This window comes from Chiloscyllium plagiosum, unplaced genomic scaffold (genome assembly GCF_037043375.1).
Source record: "Chiloscyllium plagiosum isolate Xiang-an unplaced genomic scaffold, Cpla_swu_hap1 HiC_scaffold_44, whole genome shotgun sequence".
Classification (NCBI taxonomy): Eukaryota; Metazoa; Chordata; class Chondrichthyes; order Orectolobiformes; family Hemiscylliidae; genus Chiloscyllium; species Chiloscyllium plagiosum.
Window position 1 is genome coordinate 7,380,270 of NW_028270182.1, and position 22,718 is coordinate 7,402,987.

A 22,718-nucleotide genomic window follows, 5' to 3' on the forward strand; every position below is an offset into this window, starting at 1 on the left:
TGAGGGAGTGCCGCACTGTCGGAGGGTCAGTGCTGAGGGAGTGGGCACTGTCGGAGGGTCAGTGCTGAGGGAGAGCGGCACTGTCAGAGGGTCAGTGCTGAGGGAGCACTGCTCTGTCGGAGGGTCAGTGCTGAGGGAGCACTGCTCTGTCGGAGGGTCAGTGCTGAGGGAGCAGGCACTGTCGGAGGGTCAGTGCTGAGGGAGTGCCGCACTGTCAGAGGGTCAGTGCTGAGGGAGTGCTGCACTGTTGGAGGGTCAGTGCTGAGGGAGCATCGCGCTTTGGGAGGGTCAGTGCTGAGTGTGTGGGCACTGTCAGAGGGTCAGTGCTGAGGGAGTGGGCACTGTCAGAGGGTCAGTGCTGAGGGTGTGCCGCACTGTCAGAGGGTCAGTGCTGAGGGAGCACCGCACTGTCGGAGGGGCAGTGCTGAGGGAGCGGGCACTGTCAGAGAGTCAGTGCTGAGGGATTGGCACTGTTGGAGGGTCAGTGCTGAGGGAGCACCGCTCTGTCGGAGGGGCAGTGCTGAGGGAGCGGGCACTGTCAGAGAGTCAGTGCTGAGGGATTGGCACTGTTGGAGGGTCAGTGCTGAGGGAGTGCCACACTGTCGGAGGGTCAGTGCTGATGGAGTGGGCACTGTCAGAGGGTCAGTGCTGAGGGAGTGCCGCACTGTCGAAGGGTCAGTGCTGAGGGAGTGCCGCACTGTCGGAGGGTCAGTGTGAGGGAGTGCCGCATTGTCGGGGGGTCAGTGCTGAGGGAGTGCCGCACTGTCGGAGGGTCAGTGCTGAGGGAGTGCCGCGCTGTCGGAGGGTCAGTGCTGAGGGAGTGAGCACTGTCAGAGGGTCAGTGCTGAGGGAGTGCCGCACTGTCAGAGGGTCAGTGCTGAGGGAGTGCCGCACTGTCAGAGGGTCAGTGCTGAGGGAGTGCCGCGCTGTCAGAGGGTCAGTGCTGAGGGAGTGCCGCACTGTCGGAGGGTCAGTGCTGAGGGAGCGCCGCACTGTCGGAGGGTCAGTGCTGAGGGAGCGCCGCACTGTCAGAGGGTCAGTGCTGAGGGAGCGCCGCACTGTCAGAGGGTCAGTGCTGAGGGAGCACCGCACTGTCAGAGGGTCAGTGCTGAGGGATCATCGCGCTTTGGGAGGGTCAATGCTGAGGGAGTGCCGCACTGTCGGAGGGTCAGTGCTGAGGGAGTGCCGCACTGTTGGAGGGTCAGTGCGGAGGGAGCGCCGCACTGTCGGAGGGTCAGTGCTGAGGGAGCGCCGCACTGTCGGAGGGTCAGTGCTGAGGGAGCGCCGCACTGTTGGAGGGTCAGTGCTGAGGGAGTGCCGCACTGTCGGAGGGTCAGTGCTGAGCGTGTGCTGCACTGTCAGAGGGTCAGTGCTGAGGGAGTGCCGCACTGTTGGAGGGTCAGTGCGGAGGGAGCGCCGCACTGTCGGAGGGTCAGTGCTGAGGGAGTGCCGCACTGTTGGAGGGTCAGTGCGGAGGGAGCGCCGCACTGTCGGAGGGTCAGTGCTGAGCGTGTGCTGCACTGTCAGAGGGTCAGTGCTGAGGGAGTGCCGCACTGTTGGAGGGTCAGTGCGGAGGGAGCGCCGCACTGTCGGAGGGTCAGTGCTGAGGGAGCGCCGCACTGTCGGAGGGTCAGTGCTGAGGGAGCGCCGCACTGTTGGAGGGTCAGTGCTGAGGGAGTGCCGCACTGTCGGAGGGTCAGTGCTGAGCGTGTGCTGCACTGTCAGAGGGTCAGTGCTGAGGGAGTGCCGCACTGTTGGAGGGTCAGTGCGGAGGGAGCGCCGCACTGTCGGAGGGTCAGTGCTGAGGGAGTGCCGCACTGTTGGAGGGTCAGTGCGGAGGGAGCGCCGCACTGTCGGAGGGTCAGTGCTGAGCGTGTGCTGCACTGTCAGAGGGTCAGTGCTGAGGGAGTGCCGCACTGTTGGAGGGTCAGTGCGGAGGGGAGCGCCGCACTGTCGGAGGGTCAGTGCTGAGGGAGTGCCGCACTGTTGGAGGGTCAGTGCTGAGGGAGTGCCGCACTGTCGGAGGGTCAGTGCTGAGCGTGTGCTGCACTGTCAGAGGGTCAGTGCTGAGGGAGTGCCGCACCGTTGGAGGGTCAGTGCTGAGGGAGCACCGCACTGTCAGAGGGTCAGTGCTGAGGGAGTGCCGCACTGTCGGAGGGTCAGTGCTGAGGGAGTGCCGCACTGTCGGAGGGTCAGTGCTGAGGGAGCGCCGCACTGTCGGAGGGTCAGTGCTGAGGGAGCGCCGCACTGTCGGAGGGTCAGTGCTGAGGGAGCGCCGCACTGTCGGAGGGTCAGTGCTGAGGGAGCGCCGCACTGTCAGAGGGTCAGTGCTGAGGGAGCGCCGCACTGTCAGAGGGTCAGTGCTGAGGGAGCACCGCACTGTCAGAGGGTCAGTGCTGAGGGATCATCGCGCTTTGGGAGGGTCAATGCTGAGGGAGTGCCGCACTGTCGGAGGGTCAGTGCTGAGGGAGTGGGCACTGTCGGAGGGTCAGTGCTGAGGGAGAGCGGCACTGTCAGAGGGTCAGTGCTGAGGGAGCACTGCTCTGTCGGAGGGTCAGTGCTGAGGGAGCACTGCTCTGTCGGAGGGTCAGTGCTGAGGGAGCAGGCACTGTCGGAGGGTCAGTGCTGAGGGAGTGCCGCACTGTCAGAGGGTCAGTGCTGAGGGAGTGCTGCACTGTTGGAGGGTCAGTGCTGAGGGAGCATCGCGCTTTGGGAGGGTCAGTGCTGAGTGTGTGGGCACTGTCAGAGGGTCAGTGCTGAGGGAGTGGGCACTGTCAGAGGGTCAGTGCTGAGGGTGTGCCGCACTGTCAGAGGGTCAGTGCTGAGGGAGCACCGCACTGTCGGAGGGGCAGTGCTGAGGGAGCGGGCACTGTCAGAGAGTCAGTGCTGAGGGATTGGCACTGTTGGAGGGTCAGTGCTGAGGGAGCACCGCTCTGTCGGAGGGGCAGTGCTGAGGGAGCGGGCACTGTCAGAGAGTCAGTGCTGAGGGATTGGCACTGTTGGAGGGTCAGTGCTGAGGGAGTGCCACACTGTCGGAGGGTCAGTGCTGATGGAGTGGGCACTGTCAGAGGGTCAGTGCTGAGGGAGTGCCGCACTGTCGAAGGGTCAGTGCTGAGGGAGTGCCGCACTGTCGGAGGGTCAGTGTGAGGGAGTGCCGCATTGTCGGGGGGTCAGTGCTGAGGGAGTGCCGCACTGTCGGAGGGTCAGTGCTGAGGGAGTGCCGCGCTGTCGGAGGGTCAGTGCTGAGGGAGTGAGCACTGTCAGAGGGTCAGTGCTGAGGGAGTGCCGCACTGTCAGAGGGTCAGTGCTGAGGGAGTGCCGCACTGTCAGAGGGTCAGTGCTGAGGGAGTGCCGCGCTGTCAGAGGGTCAGTGCTGAGGGAGTGCCGCACTGTCGGAGGGTCAGTGCTGAGGGAGCGCCGCACTGTCGGAGGGTCAGTGCTGAGGGAGCGCCGCACTGTCAGAGGGTCAGTGCTGAGGGAGCGCCGCACTGTCAGAGGGTCAGTGCTGAGGGAGCACCGCACTGTCAGAGGGTCAGTGCTGAGGGATCATCGCGCTTTGGGAGGGTCAATGCTGAGGGAGTGCCGCACTGTCGGAGGGTCAGTGCTGAGGGAGTGCCGCACTGTTGGAGGGTCAGTGCGGAGGGAGCGCCGCACTGTCGGAGGGTCAGTGCTGAGGGAGCGCCGCACTGTCGGAGGGTCAGTGCTGAGGGAGCGCCGCACTGTTGGAGGGTCAGTGCTGAGGGAGTGCCGCACTGTCGGAGGGTCAGTGCTGAGCGTGTGCTGCACTGTCAGAGGGTCAGTGCTGAGGGAGTGCCGCACTGTTGGAGGGTCAGTGCGGAGGGAGCGCCGCACTGTCGGAGGGTCAGTGCTGAGGGAGTGCCGCACTGTTGGAGGGTCAGTGCGGAGGGAGCGCCGCACTGTCGGAGGGTCAGTGCTGAGCGTGTGCTGCACTGTCAGAGGGTCAGTGCTGAGGGAGTGCCGCACTGTTGGAGGGTCAGTGCGGAGGGAGCGCCGCACTGTCGGAGGGTCAGTGCTGAGGGAGCGCCGCACTGTCGGAGGGTCAGTGCTGAGGGAGCGCCGCACTGTTGGAGGGTCAGTGCTGAGGGAGTGCCGCACTGTCGGAGGGTCAGTGCTGAGCGTGTGCTGCACTGTCAGAGGGTCAGTGCTGAGGGAGTGCCGCACTGTTGGAGGGTCAGTGCGGAGGGAGCGCCGCACTGTCGGAGGGTCAGTGCTGAGGGAGTGCCGCACTGTTGGAGGGTCAGTGCGGAGGGAGCGCCGCACTGTCGGAGGGTCAGTGCTGAGCGTGTGCTGCACTGTCAGAGGGTCAGTGCTGAGGGAGTGCCGCACTGTTGGAGGGTCAGTGCGGAGGGAGCGCCGCACTGTCGGAGGGTCAGTGCTGAGGGAGTGCCGCACTGTTGGAGGGTCAGTGCTGAGGGAGTGCCGCACTGTCGGAGGGTCAGTGCTGAGCGTGTGCTGCACTGTCAGAGGGTCAGTGCTGAGGGAGTGCCGCACCGTTGGAGGGTCAGTGCTGAGGGAGCACCGCACTGTCAGAGGGTCAGTGCTGAGGGAGTGCCGCACTGTCGGAGGGTCAGTGCTGAGGGAGTGCCGCACTGTCGGAGGGTCAGTGCTGAGGGAGCGCCGCACTGTCGGAGGGTCAGTGCTGAGGGAGCGCCGCACTGTCGGAGGGTCAGTGCTGAGGGAGCGCCGCACTGTCGGAGGGTCAGTGCTGAGGGAGCGCCGCACTGTCAGAGGGTCAGTGCTGAGGGAGCGCCGCACTGTCAGAGGGTCAGTGCTGAGGGAGCACCGCACTGTCAGAGGGTCAGTGCTGAGGGATCATCGCGCTTTGGGAGGGTCAATGCTGAGGGAGTGCCGCACTGTCGGAGGGTCAGTGCTGAGGGAGTGCCGCACTGTTGGAGGGTCAGTGCTGAGGGAGTGCCGCACTGTTGGAGGGTCAGTGCGGAGGGAGCGCCGCACTGTCGGAGGGTCAGTGCTGAGGGAGCGCCGCACTGTCAGAGGGTCAGTGCTGAGGGAGCGCCGCACTGTTGGAGGGTCAGTGCTGAGGGAGTGCCGCACTGTCGGAGGGTCAGTGCTGAGCGTGTGCTGCACTGTCAGAGGGTCAGTGCTGAGGGAGTGCCGCACTGTTGGAGGGTCAGTGCGGAGGGAGCGCCGCACTGTCGGAGGGTCAGTGCTGAGGGAGTGCCGCACTGTTGGAGGGTCAGTGCGGAGGGAGCGCCGCACTGTCGGAGGGTCAGTGCTGAGGGAGTGCAGCGCTATCAGAGGGTCAGTGCTGAGGGAGCACCGCACTGTCAGAGGGTCAGTGCTGAGGGAGCGCCGCACTGTCGGAGGGTCAGTGCTGAGGGAGTGCCGCACTGTCGGAGGGTCAGTGCTGAGGGAGCGCCGCACTGTCAGAGGGTCAGTGCTGAGGGAGCACCGCACTGTCAGAGGGTCAGTGCTGAGGGAGTGCCGCACTGTCGGAGGGTCAATACTGAAGGAGTGCCGCACTGTCGGAGGGTCAGAGAGAGAGAGACATAGGCAGGGGGAGAGAGAGGGAGGGGGAGAGAGAGAGAGAGTGGGAGAGAGCCAGAAAGCGAGACAGAGATAGGGAGAGAGAGGGAGTGAAAGGAAGAGAGGGAGGGGGGCAAGAGAAAGAGAGAGAGAAACAGAGAGAGTGCAAGAGAGAGAGCGAGAGAGTGCGAGAGTAAGAGAGAGAGAGAGAGAGAGCGAGCGAGAGAGAGAGAGAAACAGAGAGAGAGCGAGAGCAAGTGAGATAGAGCGAGAGAGAGAAAATGAGAGCGAGAGGGAGAAAGAGAGAGACATAGCGAGAGAGGGAAAGAGAGAGAGCAAGACGGAGAAAGAGAGAGAGAGAGAGAGAGACATAGGCAGGGGAAGAGAGAGGGAGGGGGAGAGAGAGAGAGAGAGAGAGAGAGTGGGAGAGAGCCAGAAAGCGAGACATAGATAGGGAGAGGGAGGGAGTGAAGGAAGAGGGAGGGGGGTGCAAGAGAGAGAGAGAGAGAGAGAGAGAGACGGAGAGAGGGGGGGATAGAATGAGGGAGACAGAGAGAGAGAGATAGAGAGACAGACAGAGAGAGGGAGAGAGTGTGAAGGAGAGAGAGAGAGTGTGATCCTGTGTTGTGTGTGTGTGTGTGTGTGCAGGAAGCCAGCACTGACTCACCGCTGAGGCCAGCTCCCAGGACGACCACGTCATACATGCCCAGTGAGGTCTGCCCCCTGACGGTGCTGGGCACGGGATGCTGTCTCACACCTCGGCTCTCACCAGGATTATCCAGCCCACCCCCACCTGTCTGTCGCTCTCCGAGACAGTTCCCCGTCGATCCCCTCCCCCTCCTCCCTGTTCCTGTTGTGTCGCTGGAACTCCCACACTGCCCTTCCCAGAATCCGCTGCTCCCCGTGAATGGGAAGCTCCCAGCGGTGGGGGGGGGTGTGTGCTCCCGGACTGGGGGTGGGGGTGGGGGGGGGGGGGGTGGGTGGTACGGATCCCGCGACCTGCCAAAGGGATTGTGCAGATCAGAAAAAAAACAGCAGCTGGAGAGGTCGTTCGGCCCCTCTGACCGGCTCCTATCCAATGGACGGGGGCATTCTGAGCTGCATACAGGGAGAGGCTGGAGGTGATGGGACATGATTCCCTGCAGGGTCAGAGTCTCAGGGCTCAGGGAGGGTCATACAATCACAGGGCCATCGGCAGAGGGAGCTGGAAGGACTTTATCCCAGATATAGGGCCAGAACTGGGGGGGATCATCACCCTTCCCTACACCCCCTCCCTATCTCTGTAACCCCCTCCAGCCTCCACACCCCCTCCCTATCTCTGTAACCCCCTCCAGCCCCCACACCCCCTCCCTATCTCTGTAACCCCCTCCAGCCTCCACACCCCCTCCCTATCTCTGTAACCCCCTCCAGCCCCTACACCCCCTCCCTATCTCTGTACCCCCTCCAGCCCCTACACCCCCTCCCTATCTCTGTAACCCCCTCCAGCCCTTACAACCCCTCCCTATCTCTGTAACCCCCTCCAGTCCCTACACCTCCTCCCTATCTCTGTAACCCCCTCCAGCCCTTACAACCCCTCCCTATCTCTGTACCCCCCTCCAGCCCCCACAACCCCTCCCTATCTCTGTAACCCCCTCCAGCCCTTACAACCCCTCCCTATCTCTGTAACACCCTCCAGCCTCCACCCCTCCCTATCTGTGTAACCCCCTCCAGCCCCTACACCCCCTCCCTATCTCTGTAACCCCCTCCAGCCCTTACAACCCCTCCCTATCTCTGTAACCCCCTCCAGCCTCCACACCCCCTCCCTATCTCTGTAACCCCCTCCAGCCCCTACACCCCCTCCCTATCTCTGTAACCCCCTCCAGTCCTTACACCCCCTCCCTATCTCTGTAACCACCTCCAGCCCCTACATCCCCTCCCTATCTCTGTAACCCCCTCCATTCTCTACACCCCCTCACTATCTCTGTAACCCCCTCCAGACCCTACATACCTCCCTATGTCTGTAACCACCTCCAGCCCCCACACCCCCTCCCTATCTCTGTAACCCCCTCCAGACCCTACCCTTCCCTATCTCTGTTACCACCTCCAGCCCCTACACCCCCTCCCTATCTCTGCAACTCCCTCCAGACCCTACATACCACCCTGTGTCTATAACCACCTCCAGTCCCCACATCCCCTCCCTATCACTGTAACTCCCTCCAGACCCTACATACCGCCCTATGTCTATAACCCCCTCCAGTCCCTACACCCCCTCCCTATCTGTGTAACCACCTCCAGCCCCTACAACCCTCCCTATCTCTGTAACCCCCTCCATCCCCTACACCCCCTCCCTATCTCTGTAACCCCCTCCACCCCCTACACCCCCTCCCTATCTCTGTAACCCTCTCCAGCCCCTGCATCTCTCCCTATCTCTGTCACCCCCTCCAGCGCCTGCATCTCTCCCTATCTCTGTAACCCCCTCCAGCCCCTATACCCTCTCCCTATCTCTGTAACCCTCTCCAGCGCCTGCATCTCTCCCTATCTCTGTAACCGCCTCCAGCCTCCACACCCCCTCCCTATCTCTATAACCTCCTCCGGCCCCAATACCCACTCCCTGTCTGTGTAACCCCCTCCAGCCCCTCCCTATCTCTGTAACTCCCTCCAGCCCCAACACCCCCTCCCTATCTCTTTAACCCCCTCCAGCCCCTACACCCCTTCCCTATCTCTGTAACCCCCTCCAGCCCATACATCCCCTCCCTATCTTTGTAACCACCTCCAGCCCCCACACCCCCTTCCTATCTCTGTAACCTCCTTCAGCCCCTACATCGCTCCCTATCTCTGTCACCCCCTCCAGCCCCTACACCCGCTCCCTATCTCTGTAACCCATTCCAGGCCCTACACCCGCTCCCTATCTCTGTAACGCCCTCCAACCACACACACCTCACCATTTCTGTAACCTCCTCCAGCCGCTACATCTCTCCCTATCTCTGTAACCACCTCCCTATCTCTGTAACCCTCTTCAACCCCTACACCCTCTCCCTATCACTGTCACCCCTTCCAGCCCCTACACCTCCTCCCTTTCACTGTAACCCCCTCCAGCCACTACACCCCTTCCTCTCTGTTACTCTCGCCTGCCCCTACACCCTCTCCCTATCTCTGCAACTCCCTCCAGACCCTACATACTCCCTATGGCTGTAACCACCTCCAGCCCCCACACCCCCTCCCTATCTCTGTAACCTCCTCCAGACCCTACCCTTCCCTATCTCTGTAATCACCTCCAGCCCCTACACCCCTTCCCTATCTCTGTAACCCACTCCAGCCTCCACACCCCCTCCCTATCTCTGTAAACCCCTCCATCCCCTACACCCCCTCCCTATCTCTGTAACCCCCTCCATCCCCTACACCTCCTCCCTACCTCTGTAACCCCCTCCAGCCCCTACATCCCCTCTCTATCTCTGTAACCACCTCCAGCCCCTACACCCCCTCCCTATCTCTGTAACCCCCTCCATTCTCTACACCCCCTCACTATCTCTGTAACCCCCTCCAGACCCTACATACCTCCCTATGTCTGTAACCACCTCCAGCCCCCACACCCCCTCCCTATCTCTGTAACCCCCTCCAGACCCTACCCTTCCCTATCTCTGTTACCACCTCCAGCCCCTACACCCCCTCCCTATCTCTGCAACTCCCTCCAGACCCTACATACCACCCTGTGTCTATAACCACCTCCAGCCCCCACATCCCCTCCCTATCACTGTAACTCCCTCCAGACCCTACATACCGCCCTATGTCTATAACCCCCTCCAGCCCCTACACCCCCTCCCTATCTGTGTAACCACCTCCAGCCCCTACAACCCTCCCTATCTCTGTAACCCCCTCCATCCCCTATACCCCCTCCCTACCTCTGTAACCCCCTCCATCCCCTACACCCCCTCCCTATCTCTGTAACCCTCTCCAGCCCCTGCATCTCTCCCTATCTCTGTCACCCCCTCCAGCGCCTGCATCTCTCCCTATCTCTGTAACCCCCTCCAGCCCCTATACCCTCTCCCTATCTCTGTAACCCTCTCCAGCCCCTGCATCTCTCCCTATCTCTGTCACCCCCTCCAGCGCCTGCATCTCTCCCTATCTCTGTAACCGCCTCCAGCCTCCACACCCCCTCCCTATCTCTATAACCTCCTCCGGCCCCAATACCCACTCCCTGTCTGTGTAACCCCCTCCAGCCCCTCCCTATCTCTGTAACCCCCTCCAGCCCCCACACCCCCTCCCTATCTCTGTAACTCCCTCCAGCCCCAACACCCCCTCCCTATCTCTTTAACCCCCTCCAGCCCCTACACCCCTTCCCTATCTCTGTAACCCCCTCCAGCCCATACATCCCCTCCCTATCTTTGTAACCACCTCCAGCCCCCACACCCCCTTCCTATCTCTGTAACCTCCTCCAGCCCCTACATCGCTCCCTATCTCTGTCACCCCCTCCAGCCCCTACACCCGCTCCCTATCTCTGTAACCCATTCCAGGCCCTACACCCGCTCCCTATCTCTGTAACGCCCTCCAACCACACACACCTCACCATTTCTGTAACCTCCTCCAGCCGCTACATCTCTCCCTATCTCTGTAACCACCTCCCTATCTCTGTAACCTTCTTCAACCCCTACACTCTCTCCCTATCACTGTCACCCCTTCCAGCCCCTACACCTCCTCCCTTTCACTGTAACCCCCTCCAGCCACTACACCCCTTCCTCTCTGTTACTCTCGCCTGCCCCTACACCCTCTCCCTATCTCTGCAACTCCCTCCAGACCCTACATACTCCCTATGGCTGTAACCACCTCCAGCCCCCACACCCCCTCCCTATCTCTGTAACCTCCTCCAGACCCTACCCTTCCCTATCTCTGTAATCACCTCCAGCCCCTACACCCCTTCCCTATCTCTGTAACCCACTCCAGCCTCCACACCCCCTCCCTATCTCTGTAAACTCTTCCATCCCCTACACCCCCTCCCTATCTCTGTAACCCCCTCCATCCCCTACACCTCCTCCCTACCTCTGTAACCCCCTCCAGTCCCTACACTCCCTCCCAATCTCTGTAACTCCCTCCAGCCCCTACACCCCTCCCTAACTCTGTAACCCCGTCCAGCCACGACACTCCTCCCTCTCTGTCACTCTCTCCACCCCCTACACCCCCTCCCTGTCTCTGTTACCCCCTCCAGCCCCTACACACCTTCCCTATCTCTGTAACCCCCTACAGCCCTTTCACCTCCTCCCTATCACTGTAACGCCCTCCAGCCACCACACACCTCCCACTCTGTCACTCTCGCCAGCCTCTACACCCCTCCCTATCTCTGTAACCCCCTCCATCCCTCCCTATCTCTGTAAACCCCTCCAGACCCTACCCCTCCCTATCTCTGTAACCCCCACCAGCCCCTCCATATCTCTGTACCTCTCTCCAGCCCCTACACCCGCTCCCTGTCTGTGAAACCCCCTCCAGCCCCTACACCCCCTCCCTATCTCTGTAACCCCCTCCAGCCTTTACACCCCCTCCCTATCACTGTAACGCCCTCCAGCCACCACACACCTCCCTCTCTGTCACTCTCGCCAGCCCCTACACTCTTCGCTATCTCTGTAACCCCCTCCAGCGCTTCCACCCCTCCCTATCTGTGTAACCCCCTCCAGTCCTTACACCCCCTCCCTATCTCTGTAACCCCCTCCATTCCCTACACACCCTCACTATCTCTGTAAACCCCTCCAGCGCCTCCACCCCTCCCTATCTGTGTAACCACCTCCAGCCCCTACACCCCCTCCCTATCTCTGCAACCCCCTCCATCCCCTACACCTCCTCCCTACCTCTGTAACCCCCTCCAGCCCCTACACCCCCTCCCTAACTCTGTAACCCCCTCCAGCCACGACACTCCTCCCTCGCTGTCGCTCTCTCCACCCCTTACACCCCCTCCCTATCTCTGTTACCCCCTCCAGCGCCTCCACCCCTCCCTATCTGTGTAACCCCCTCCAGCCTCCACACCCCCTCCCTATCTCTGTAACCCCCTCCATCCCCTCACTATCTCTGTAACCCCCTCCAGACCCTACATACCTCCCTATGTCTGTAACCACCTCCAGCCCCCATACCCCCTCCCTAACTCTGTAACCCCCTCCAGACCCTACCCTTCCCTATCTCTGTAACCTCCTCCAGCCCCTACACCCCCTCCCTATCTCTGTAACCACCTCCAGCCCCCACACCCCCTCCCTATCTCTGTAACCCCCTCCAGACCCTACACCCTTCCCTATCTCTGTTACCACTTCCAGCCCCTACACCCCCTCTCTATCTCTGCAACTCCCTCCAGACCCTACATACCGCCCTATGTCTATAACCCCCTCCAGCCTCTCTGTAACCCCCTCCATCCCCTACACCTCCTCCCTACCTGTGTAACCCCCTCCATCCCCTACACCTCCTCCCTAACTCTGTTACCCCCTCCAGCCACGACACCCTTCCCTCTCTGTCACTCTCTCCACCGCCTACACCCCCTCCCTAACTCTGTAACCCCCTCCAGCCACGACACCCCTCCCTCTCTGTCACTCTCTCCACCGCCTACACCCCCTCCCTAACTCTGTAACCCCCTCCAGCCACGACACCCCTCCCTCTCTGTCACTCTCTCCACCCCCTACCTATCTCTGTTACCCTCTACAGCCCATACATCCCTCTCTATCTCTGTAACCCCATCCAGCCCTTTCAACTCTATAACCAGTTCCAGCCCCACACCCCCTCCCTATCTCAGTAACCCCCTCCAGCCCCTACACTCCCTCCCAATCTCTGTAACTCCCTCCAGCCCCTACACCCCTCCCTAACTCTGTAACCCCCTCCAGCCACGACATCCCTCCCTCTCTGTCACTCCCTCCACCCCCTACCTATCTCTGTTACCCTCTACAGCCCCTACATCCCTCTCTATCTCTGTAACCCCGTCCAGCCCTTTCACGTCTATAACCAGTTCCAGCCCCACACCCCTCCCTATCTCAGTAACCCCCTCCAGACCCTACCCTTCCCTATCTCTGTAACCCACTCCAGCCTCCACACCCCCTCCCTATCTCTGTAACCCCCTCCAGCCCCTATATCTGTCCCTATCTCTGTAACCCCCTCCAGCCCCTATACCCCCACCCTACCTCTGTAACCCCCTCTAGCCCCTACACCCCCTCCCTATCTCTGTAACCCCCTCCAGCCCCTACACCCCCACCCTACGTCTGTAACCCCCTCCAGCCCCTACACCCCCTCCCTATCTCTGTAACACCCTCCAGCCCCTACACCCCCTCACTATCTCTGTCACCCCCTCCAGCCCCTACAACCCCTCCCTATCTCTGTCACCCCCTCCAGCCCCTACATCCCCTCCCTATCTCTGTAACCCCCTCCAGCCCCTACACCCCCTCCCTATCTCTGTAACACCCTCCAGCCCCTACACCCCCTCACTATCTCTGTCACCCCCTCCAGCCCCTACATCCCCTCCCTATCTCTGTAACACCCTCCAGCCCCTACACCCCCTCACTATCTCTGTCACCCCCTCCAGCCCCTACATCCCCTCCCTATCTCTGTCACCCCCTCCGGCCCCTACATCCCCTCCCTATCTCTGTAATACCCTCCAGCCCCTACACCCCCTCCCTATCTCTGTCACCCCCTCCAGCCCCTACACCCCCTCCCTATCTCTGTCACCCCCTCCAGCCCCTCCCCCTGTCTCTGTCTCTGTCTCTGTATCTTGCTCCTTTATTGAATTGAATTGAATTGAATTGAATTTATTGTCACGTGTACCGAGGCACAGAGAAAGGCTTTGTCTTGTGAGCAACCCAGGCTGATCACAGAGTTAGGGTAACATCGATAATAAATAATAGGTAAACAGCGGCAAAAACAAGACACAGGTACAGGTGAATGCTAACAGTGTGTGAGTCCATTCAGTATTCTAACAACAGCAGGGTAGAAACTGTTGTGAAACCGGCTGGTGCGTGTGTTCAGGCTTCTGTACCTTCTCCCCGATGGGAGAGGTTGTAGAAAAACACTGTTCGGGTGGGATTTCTGACTTCCGTTGAGTGTGGTCTCTTCCACACTGCCTGTGGTCACATGTCCATAATAGACGATAGGGACAGGAGTAGGCCATTCGGCCCTTCGAGCTGGTTGTGTGGCTCAGTGTCAAACTGTCTGTGAGGTGCCCATTGGGCTGCTTTGCAATGTTACCGGTGCTACGGCAATGCACACCGCTTCCACGAAAGGGCTTTCAGGATGAGTTGACCAGGAGCAGCAGACGATAAGGAACGAGACTGGGATCCACGCCGTCTATTGACGAGATAATCGTCCGTGTCGTCTCGCCGTTTCCTGGGAATGTTCCACACTGACGTTCCACCTCCTCTCGCTGACAGAATCTGACGGAGTGAGGGGGGAACCAACGGGGAGATATAGGAACAGGAGGCCATTGGGCCCATCCAGCCCTGCTACTCCATTCAGTGTGTCCGGGAGGTATAGGAACAGGAGGCCATTGGGCCCATCCAGCCCTGCTACTCCATTCAGCGTGTCCGTGAGGTATAGGAACAGGAGGAGGACATTGGGCCCATCCAGCCCTGCTACTCCATTCAAACAGCTCATGGGTGATCTGTCACCTCTGACCACCTCTCCACGGGGTCCATTGGGGGCACATGGTTGCGCTGGTTACTGCCGGGACCTTCCTTTTGTCTCAGCCAACCAGGGAGTGGGATGCCAAATCCACCACTTACCCCCACCCCACAGGACCCCCGCCCCCTCCCGCCCCGGCACTGTCGTTGTCACTTCCATGTTTTCAGGGTAAGTCCACTCCTTTGCCGACCTCTGACCCCCGACCTGTGACACATGACCTGTGATGGAATCCAATGGAGAGACAGTCACCAATCTGAGCCCGACTTGGAATGACCCAAATCCTGGCCCCCCCCCCCTTCCCCTTCGTCCCGGGGGGGGGAATTTGGGGTGGGGGAGAATCGCAAGGGGCAGAGAAGTGGGGGAAGAGGAGGGTGCCATGGTGTGGGGGAGGGGAGAGGGTGTTGGGGAGGGGTCCTGGTGGCTGTGGGGTGGGGAATGGTGTCTGGGGGCGTGGCGTGAGGGGGAAGGAGGTCCATGGCGGGGTGGGGAAGGGTGTGTGGGGGGGAGGGGAAAGTGTTGCTGGGGGAGGGGAGTGAGGGGGATCCGTGGGGGAGGGGAGTGAGGGGGGATCAGTGGGAGAGGGGAGTGAGGGGGATCAGTGGGGGAGGGGTGTGAGGGGATATCAGTGGGGGAGGGGAGTGAGGGGGGATCAGTGGGGGAGGAGTCTGAGGGGGGCTCCGTGGGGGACGGGTGTGAGGGGGGCTCCGTGGGGGAGGGGTGTGAGGTGGGCTCCGTGGGGGAGGGGTGTGAGGCGGGCTCCGTGGGAGAGGGGTGTGAGGGGGGATCAGTGGGGGAGGGGTGTGAGGGGGGATCAGTGGGGGAGGGGAGTGAGGGGGGATCAGTGGGGGAGGGGTGTGAGGGGGGATCAGTGGGGGAGGGGAGTGAGGGGGGAGCAGTGGGGGAGGGGTGTGAGGGGGGATCAGTGGGGGAGGGGAGTGAGGGGGGATCAGTGGGGGAGGGGTGTGAGGGGGCTCCGTGGGGGAGGGGTGTGAGGGGGGATCAGTGGGGGAGGGGTGTGAGGGGGGCTCCGTGGGGGAGGGGTGTGAGGGGGGATCAGTGGGGGAGGGGAGTGAGGGGGGATCAGTGGGGGAGGGGTGGGAGGGGTGTGAGGGGGCTCCGTGGGGGAGGGGTGTGAGGGGGGATCAGTGGGGGAGGGGTGTGAGGGGGATCAGTGGGGGAGGGGTGTGAGGGGGAATCAGTGGGGGAGGGGTGTGAGGGGGCTCCGTGGGGGAGAGGAGTGAGGGGGGCTCCGTGGGAGAGGGGAGTGAGGGGGGCTCCGTGGGAGAGGGGAGTGAGGGGGGATCAGTGGGGGAGGGGTGTGAGGGGGCTCCGTGGGGGAGGGGTGTGAGGGGGGCTCCGTGGGAGAGGGGAGTGAGGGGGGATCAGTGGGGGAGGGGTGTGAGGGGGCTCCGTGGGGGAGGGGAGTGAGGGGGTCTCCGTGGGAGAGGGGTGTGAGGGGGGATCAGTGGGGGAGGGGTGTGAGGGAGGCTCCGTGGGGGAGGGGTGTGAGGGGGGATCAGTGGGGGAGGGGTGTGAGGGGGCTCCGTGGGGGAGGGGTGTGAGGGGGGATCAGTGGGGGAGGGTTGTGAGGGGGCTCCGTGGGGGAGGGGTGTGAAGGTCTCCGTGGGGGAGGGGAGTGAGGGGGCTCCGTGGGAGAGGGGTGTGAGGGGGGCTCCGTGGGAGAGGGGAGTGAGGGGGGATCAGTGGGGGAGGGGTGTGAGGGGGGTCTGTGGGAGAGGGGAGTGAGGGGGGCTCCGTGGGAGAGGGGTGTGAGGGAGGCTCCGTGGGGGAGGGGTGTGAGGGGGGCTCCGTGGGGGAGGGGAGTGAGGGGGGCTGTGTGGGGGAGAGGAGTGAGGGGGGCTTCGTGGGGGTGGGGAATGAGGGGGGTCCGTGGGAGAGGGGTGTGAGGGAGGCTCCGTGGGGGAGGGGTGTGAGGGGGGTCCGTGGGAGAGGGGAGTGAGGGGGGCTCCGTGGGAGAGGGGTGTGAGGGAGGCTCCGTGGGGGAGGGGTGTGAGGGGGGTCCGTGGGAGAGGGGAGTGAGGGGGGCTCTGTGGGAGAGGGGAGTGAGGGGGGCTCCGTGGGAGAGGGGAGTGAGGGGGGCTCCGTGGGAGAGGGGAGTGAGGGGGGCTCCGTGGGAGAGGGGTGTGAGGGGGGATCAGTGGGGGAGGGGTGTGAGGGGGGCTCCGTGTGGGAGGGGAGTGAGGGGGGTCCATGCGGGAGGGGAGTGAGGGGGGGCTCCATGCGGGAGGGGAGTGAGGGGGGGCTCCGTGGGGGAGGGTTGTGAGGGGGGTCTGTGGGGGAGGGGTGTGAGGGGCTCCATGGGGGAGGAGTGTGAGGGGGCTCCATGCGGGAGGGGAGTGAGGGGGTCTCCGTGGGGGTTGGGAGTGAGGGGGTTCGTGGGGGAGGGGTGTGAGGGGGGCTCCGTGGGGGTGGGGAGTGAGGGGGGTTCGTGGGGGAGGGGTGTGAGGGGGGCTCCGTGGGGATGGGGAGTGAGGGGGGCTTCGTGGGGGTGGGGAATGAGGGGGTCACAGCCGTCTCCAGGGAGATAGGTCCCACAGTCTGACCCATCCCAATGGAGTGGGATCCGTCCGGCACCAACTGTGGCCGGAGTCTGGCTCCGAGTCACTGGATTTCTGGGAATGGACAGGATGATGGATGGAAGGTTCTCAATTGGGCACAGAGTCCGATACCTGAGAGTCGGACAGACGCCAAGAGGATAAGGAGGCCTGGTGACCCTCAGGTTAAACCTTCACCAATCGCCCACCTCTCCCTCTCTTCGTGTCTCTGTCTCTCTCTCTCTGTCTCTGTGTCTCTATCTGTCTCTGTCTCTCTCCCTGTCTCTCCCCCGTCTGTCTCTCTATCTGTCTCACTCTCTCTCTGTCTGTCTCCCTGTCTGTCTCTCTATCTGTCTCTCTCTCTCTGTCTCTCTCCCTGTCTGTCTCACTCTCTCTCTGTCTCTCTCCCTGTCTCTCTGTCTGTCTCACTCTCTCTCTGTCTCACTCTCTCCCTGTCTCTCTCCCCGTCTGTCTCTCTATCTGTCTCTCTCCCTGTCTCTCTGTGTCTGTCTCTCTATCTGTCTCACTCTCTCTGTCTCTCTCCCTGTCTCTCTGTGTCTGTCTCTCTATCTGTCTCACTCTCTCCCTGTCTCTCTGCCTGTCTCTCTTCCTGTCTCTTCCCCGTCTGTCTCTCTATCTGTCTCACTCTCTCCCTATCTCTCTCCCTGTCTGTCTCTCTATCTGTCTCACTCTCTCTCTGTCTCTCTCCCTGTCTGTCTCTCCATCTGTCTCACTCGCTCTCCGTCTCTCTCTCTGTCTCTCTCTCTGTCTCTCTCCCTGTCTGTCTCACTCTCTCTCTGTCTCTCTCCCTGTCTTTCTGTGTCTGTCTGTCTATCTGTCTCACTCTCTCTCTGTCTCACTCTCTCCCTGTCTCTCTCCCTGTCTGTCTCTCTATCTGTCTCACTCTCTCTCTGTCTCTCTCCCTATCTCTCTCCCTGTTCTGTCTCACTCTCTCTCTGTCTCTCTCCCCGTCTCTCTCCCTGTCTGTCTCTCTATCTGTCTCACTCTCTCTCTGTCTCTCTCCCTGTCTGTCTCTCTATCTGTCTCACCCTCTCCCTGTCTCTCTCTCTATCTTGATTAGTGGTGCTGATGCTGCCTGAACTGCTGTGCTTTTCCAGCACCACTGATCCAGAATCTGGTTTCCAGCATCTGCAGTCATTGTTTTTACCTTTTTTCTCTCTCTATCTGTCTCACTCTCTGTCTGTCTCTCTCCCTGTCTGTCTCACTCTCTCTCCCTGTCTGTCTCTATCTGTCTCACACTCTCCCTGTCTCTCTCCCTCTCTATCTGTCTCATTCTCTCTCTGTCTCTCTCCCTGTCTCTCTATCTGTCTCACTCTCTCCCTGTCTCTCTCCCTGTTTGTCTCTCTTTCTGTTTCACTCGCTTCCTGTCTCTCTCCCTGTCTGTCTCTCTATCTGTCTCACTCTCTCTCTGTCTCTCTCCCTGTCTGTCTCTCTATCTGTCTCACTCTCTCCCTGCCTCTGTCTGTCTCTCTCTCTTCATGTCTGTCTGACTCTCTCTCTCTCTCCCTGTCCGTCTCTCTGTCTCTCTGTCTCTCTCTTTGTCTCTCTCTCTTTCTCTGTCTCTCTCTCCCCCTGTCTGTTTCTCTCTGTCTCTCTCTCTCTCTCCCTGTCTATCTCTCTCCCCCTCTCTATCTCTCTCCCCCTCTCTCTATCTCTCTCTCTCCCTGTCTCTCTGTCTTTCTCTCTCTCCCTCTCTTTCCCTCTCTTCCTCTCTCTCCCGCTGTCTCTCACTCTCTCTCCCTGTCTCTCTCTATCTCTCTCTCCCTGTCTCTCTATCTCTCTCTCCCTCTCTCTGTCTCTCTCTGCCCCCCTCTCTTTCTCTCCCCCCCCCTCTGTGTCTCTCTCTCTGTCTCTCTCTCCCTCTCTCCCACTCTCTCTCCCCTCTCTCTCTGTCTCTCTCTCTCTCCCCCTCTCTTTCTCCCCCGTGTCTCTCTCTACCCCTCTCTTTCTCTCTCTCCCTCTCTCTCTCCCCCTCTCTGTCTTTCTCTCTCTCTGTCTCTCTCTCCCTCTCTATTTCTCTCTCTGTTTCTCTCTACCCCTCTCTTTCCCTCTCTCCCTCTCTGCCCCCTCTCTCTCTCTGTCTTTCTCTCTCTCCCCCTCTCTTTCCCTCTCTCCCTGTCTCTCCCTCTCTATCTCTCTCTCTCTGTCTCTCTCTCTCCCCCTCTCTTTCCCTCTCTCCCTGTCTCTCCCTCTCTGTCTTTCTCTCTCTCCCCCTCTCTATCTCTCTCTCTGTCTCTCTCTCTTTCTCCCCCTCTCTCCCTCTCTGCGCCCTCTCTATCTCTCTCTCTCTGTCTCTCTCTCTCCCCCTCTCTTTCCCTCTCTCCCTGTCTCTCCCTCTCTGTCTCTCTCTCTCCCTCTCCGCCTCTCTCCCTCTCTTCCCCTCTCTCCCCCTCTCTATCTCTCTCTCTGTCTCTCTCTCTCTCTCCCCCTCTCTTTCCCTCTCTCCCTGTCTCTCCCTCTCTGTCTCTCTCTCTCTTCCCCCTCTCTATCTCTCTCTCTGTCTCTCTCTCTCTCCCTCTCTCTCTCTCTCTGTCTCTCTGTCTCTCTCCCCCTCTCTCCCTCTCTTCCCCTCTCTCCCCCTCTCTATCTCTCTCTCTGTCTCTCTCTCCTCTCTCCGTGTCATGGGGGATACAGCCTCGGGTTGTGGTGAGGCTTTGACCTGTCGCCAGGGCCCGCAGACTCCTGCCTGAAATGAGGTGGAGAGGCTGGTAGAGTTTGGGCATCGTGCCAGGGTATTGGTTGGTGATGGGGGTGGAAATGGTGTGCAGGGATGATGGGGGTGGGCGGGGGAGCAGGAGATTGGCCCTGGGTAACAGATCTGGGGGCCAGGCCCGATGGACAGAATGGTCTCCTTCGGCCCTGTACCGGTTCTGTGAGCCTGAGAGGGAGAGGCATCCAAGGAGGGAAGCCGGGGCGGTTTCCATGGGAACGGGTCTTCAGCCCAACTCCCTTCCCCAAACCAAGATGGCGGACGGTCCACTTCCAGTGCTCACCTGTCGAGACGGGTCTGGGGAGGTTAGGAAACGAGGATGGCCAGGAAGGGGAGGATGGGAACGAGGAGACAGTGGGAGAGGGAGTTACTGCTCCGGTTCCTTTCTCTGGTTGGGATGGGGCTCCTGCCCGTTGGCTGATGGGAGGATTCCCAGTGCATCGATTTTGTGGCCTCCCCCAAAATACGCACACGCTCCACTCCATGAACCTCGGTAACCGGGCCTGTCAATGTACAGGACAGTGTTAGTACCCCTATACTGGGGAAGGAGCAGGAGCAGGAGCAGGAGCAGGAACAGGAGCAGGAGCAGGAACAGGAACAGGAGCAGGAACAGGAGCAGGAACAGGAGCAGGAGCAGGAACAGGAACAGGAGCAGGAGCAGGAACAGGAGCAGGAACAGGAACAGGAGCAGGAACAGGAACAGGAACAGGAGCAGGAGCAGGAGCAGGAACAGGAGCAGGAGCAGGAACAGGAGCAGGAACAGGAGCAGGAACAGGAGCAGGAGCAGGAACAGGAGCAGGAACAGGAGCAGGAACAGGAACAGGAGCAGGAGCAGGAGCAGGAACAGGAACAGGAGCAGGAACAGGAACAGGAACAGGAGCAGGAGCAGGAGCAGGAACAGGAACAGGAGCAGGAACAGGAACAGGAACAGGAACAGGAGCAGGAGCAGGAACAGGAGCAGGAACAGGAACAGGAGCAGGAACAGGAACAGGAGCAGGAGCAGGAGCAGGAGCAGGAACAGGAGCAGGAGCAGGAACAGGAGCAGGAACAGGAGCAGGAGCAGGAACAGGAGCAGGAGCAGGAGCAGGAGCAGGAGCAGGAGCAGGAGCAGGAGCAGGAACAGGAGCAGGAACAGGAGCAGGAGCAGGAACAGGAGCAGGAGCAGGAGCAGGAACAGGAACAGGAGCAGGAGCAGGAGCAGGAACAGGAGCAGGAACAGGAGCAGGAGCAGGAGCAGGAGCAGGAGCAGGAACAGGAGCAGGAGCAGGAGCAGGAGCAGGAGCAGGAGCAGGAGCAGGGACAGGAGCAGGAGCAGGAGCAGGAGCAGGAACAGGAACAGGAGCAGGAGCAGGAGCAGGAACAGGACCAGGAGCAGGAGCAGGAGCAGGAACAGGAGCAGGAGCAGGAGCAGGAGCAGGAGCAGGAACAGGAGCAGGAACAGGAACAGGAGCAGGAGCGGGAGCGGGAGCGGGAACGGGAACGGGAACGGGAGCGGGAGCGGGAGCAGGAACAGGAGCAGGAGCAGGAGCAGGAGCAGGAACAGGAGCAGGAGCAGGAACAGGAGCAGGAACAGGAACAGGAGCAGGAACAGGAGCAGGAACAGGAACAGGAGCAGGAGCAGGAGCAGGAGCAGGAGCAGGAACAGGAGCAGGAGCAGGAGCAGGAACAGGAGCAGGAGCAGGAGCAGGAACAGGAGCAGGAACAGGAACAGGAGCAGGAACAGGAGCAGGAGCAGGAACAGGAACAGGAACAGGAACAGGAGCAGGAACAGGAGCAGGAGCAGGGACAGGAGCAGGAACAGGAACAGGAGCAGGAACAGGAGCAGGAGCAGGAACAGGATCAGGGACAGAAGCAGGAGCAGGAGCAGGAACAGGAGCAAAAGCAGGAACAGGAGCAAGAGCAGGAGCAGGAACAGGAGCAGGAGCAGAAACAGGATCAGGGGCAGGAGCAGGAACAGGAACAGGAACAGAAACAGGATCAGGGGCAGGAGCAGGAACAGGAGCAGGAGCAGGAACAGGAACAGGAGCAGGAACAGGAACAGGAACAGGATCAGGAGCAGGAGCAGGAACAGGAACAGGAACAGAAACAGGATCAGGGGCAGGAGCAGGAACAGAAACAGGATCAGGGGCAGGAGCAGGAACAGGAACAGGAACAGAAACAGGATCAGGGGCAGGAGCAGGAGCAGGAGCAGGAACAAGAACCGGAGCAGGAACAGGAGCAGGAGCAGGAGCAGGAGCAGGAACAAGAACCGGAGCAGGAGCAGGAGCAGGAGCAGGAACAGGAGCAGGAACAGGAACAGGAGCAGGAACAGGAGCAGGAGCAGGAATAGGAACAGGAACAGGAACCGGAGCAGGAATAGGAGCAGGAACAGGAACAGGAACCGGAGCAGGAATAGGAGCAGGAACAGGAGCAGGAGCAGGAGCCGGAACAGGAGCAGGAGCAGGAATAGGAGCAGGAGCAGGAATAGGAACAGGAGCAGGAACAGGAGCAGGAACAGGAGCAGGAGCAGGAGCAGGAACAGGAGCAGGAACAGGAGCAGGAGCAGGAGCAGGAGCAGGAAGAGGAACAGGAGCAGGAGCAGGAAGAGGAACAGGAACAGGAACCGGAGCAGGAATAGGAGCAGGAGCAGGAACAGGAACAGGACCAGGGACAGGAACAGGAACAGGAGCAGGGACAGGAGCAGGAGTAGGAGCAGGAGCAGGAGCAGGAGCAGGGACAGGAGCAGGAACAGGAGCAGGAGCAGGAACAGGAGCAGGAGCAGGAGCAGGAACAGGAGCAGGAGCAGGAGCAGGAACAGGAACAGGAACAGGAACAGGAGCAGGAGCAGGAATAGGAGCAGGAGCAGGGACAGGAGCAGGAACAGGAGCAGGAGCAGGAGCAGGAACAGGAGCAGGAGCAGGAGCAGGAACAGGAACAGGAGCAGGAGCAGGGACAGGACCAGGAACAGGAGCAGGAGCAGGAGCAGGAACAGGAGCAGGAGCAGGAGCAGGAACAGGAACAGGAACAGGAACAGGAGCAGGAACAGGAGCAGGAGCAGGAACAGGAACAGGAACAGGAGCAGGAGCAGGGACAGGAGCAGGAACAGGAGCAGGAGCAGGAGCAGGAACAGGAGCAGGAGCAGGGACAGGAGCAGGAACAGGAGCAGGAGCAGGAGCAGGAGCAGGAACAGGAGCAGGAGCAGGAGCAGGAACAGGAACAGGAACAGGAACAGGAGCAGGAGCAGGAATAGGAGCAGGAGCAGGAATAGGAACAGGAGCAGGAACAGGAGCAGGAGCAGGAGCAGGAGCAGGAACAGGAGCAGGAACAGGAACAGGAGC

The 22,718-nt window shown here is 61.0% G+C and overlaps 1 protein-coding gene and 1 pseudogene across 3 annotated transcripts in view; both read right to left on the reverse strand.

Moving 5' to 3' along the window:
• The window catches only part of LOC122545949 (amine oxidase [flavin-containing] A-like), a 44,900-nt pseudogene extending 38,598 nt beyond the window's left edge, over positions 1-6,302 (reverse strand). The window contains exon 1 of the transcript XR_015754343.1: positions 6,173-6,302. The product of XR_015754343.1 is annotated as an amine oxidase [flavin-containing] A-like (transcript). The remainder of the gene's footprint in view (positions 1-6,172) is intronic.
• Positions 6,303-14,246: 7,944 nt separating this feature from the next.
• LOC122544384 (uncharacterized) overlaps positions 14,247-22,718 on the reverse strand; it is a 28,643-nt gene continuing 20,171 nt past the window's right edge. For both annotated transcript variants that reach the window (XM_087982885.1, XM_087982884.1), the window contains exons 3-4: positions 19,685-19,904; positions 14,247-14,333 (exon numbers count right to left, since the gene is read on the reverse strand). In XM_087982885.1, the coding sequence (XP_087839011.1) occupies positions 19,708-19,904 (197 nt within the window). In that variant the 3' untranslated portion in view covers positions 14,247-14,333; positions 19,685-19,707. The remainder of the gene's footprint in view (positions 14,334-19,684; positions 19,905-22,718) is intronic.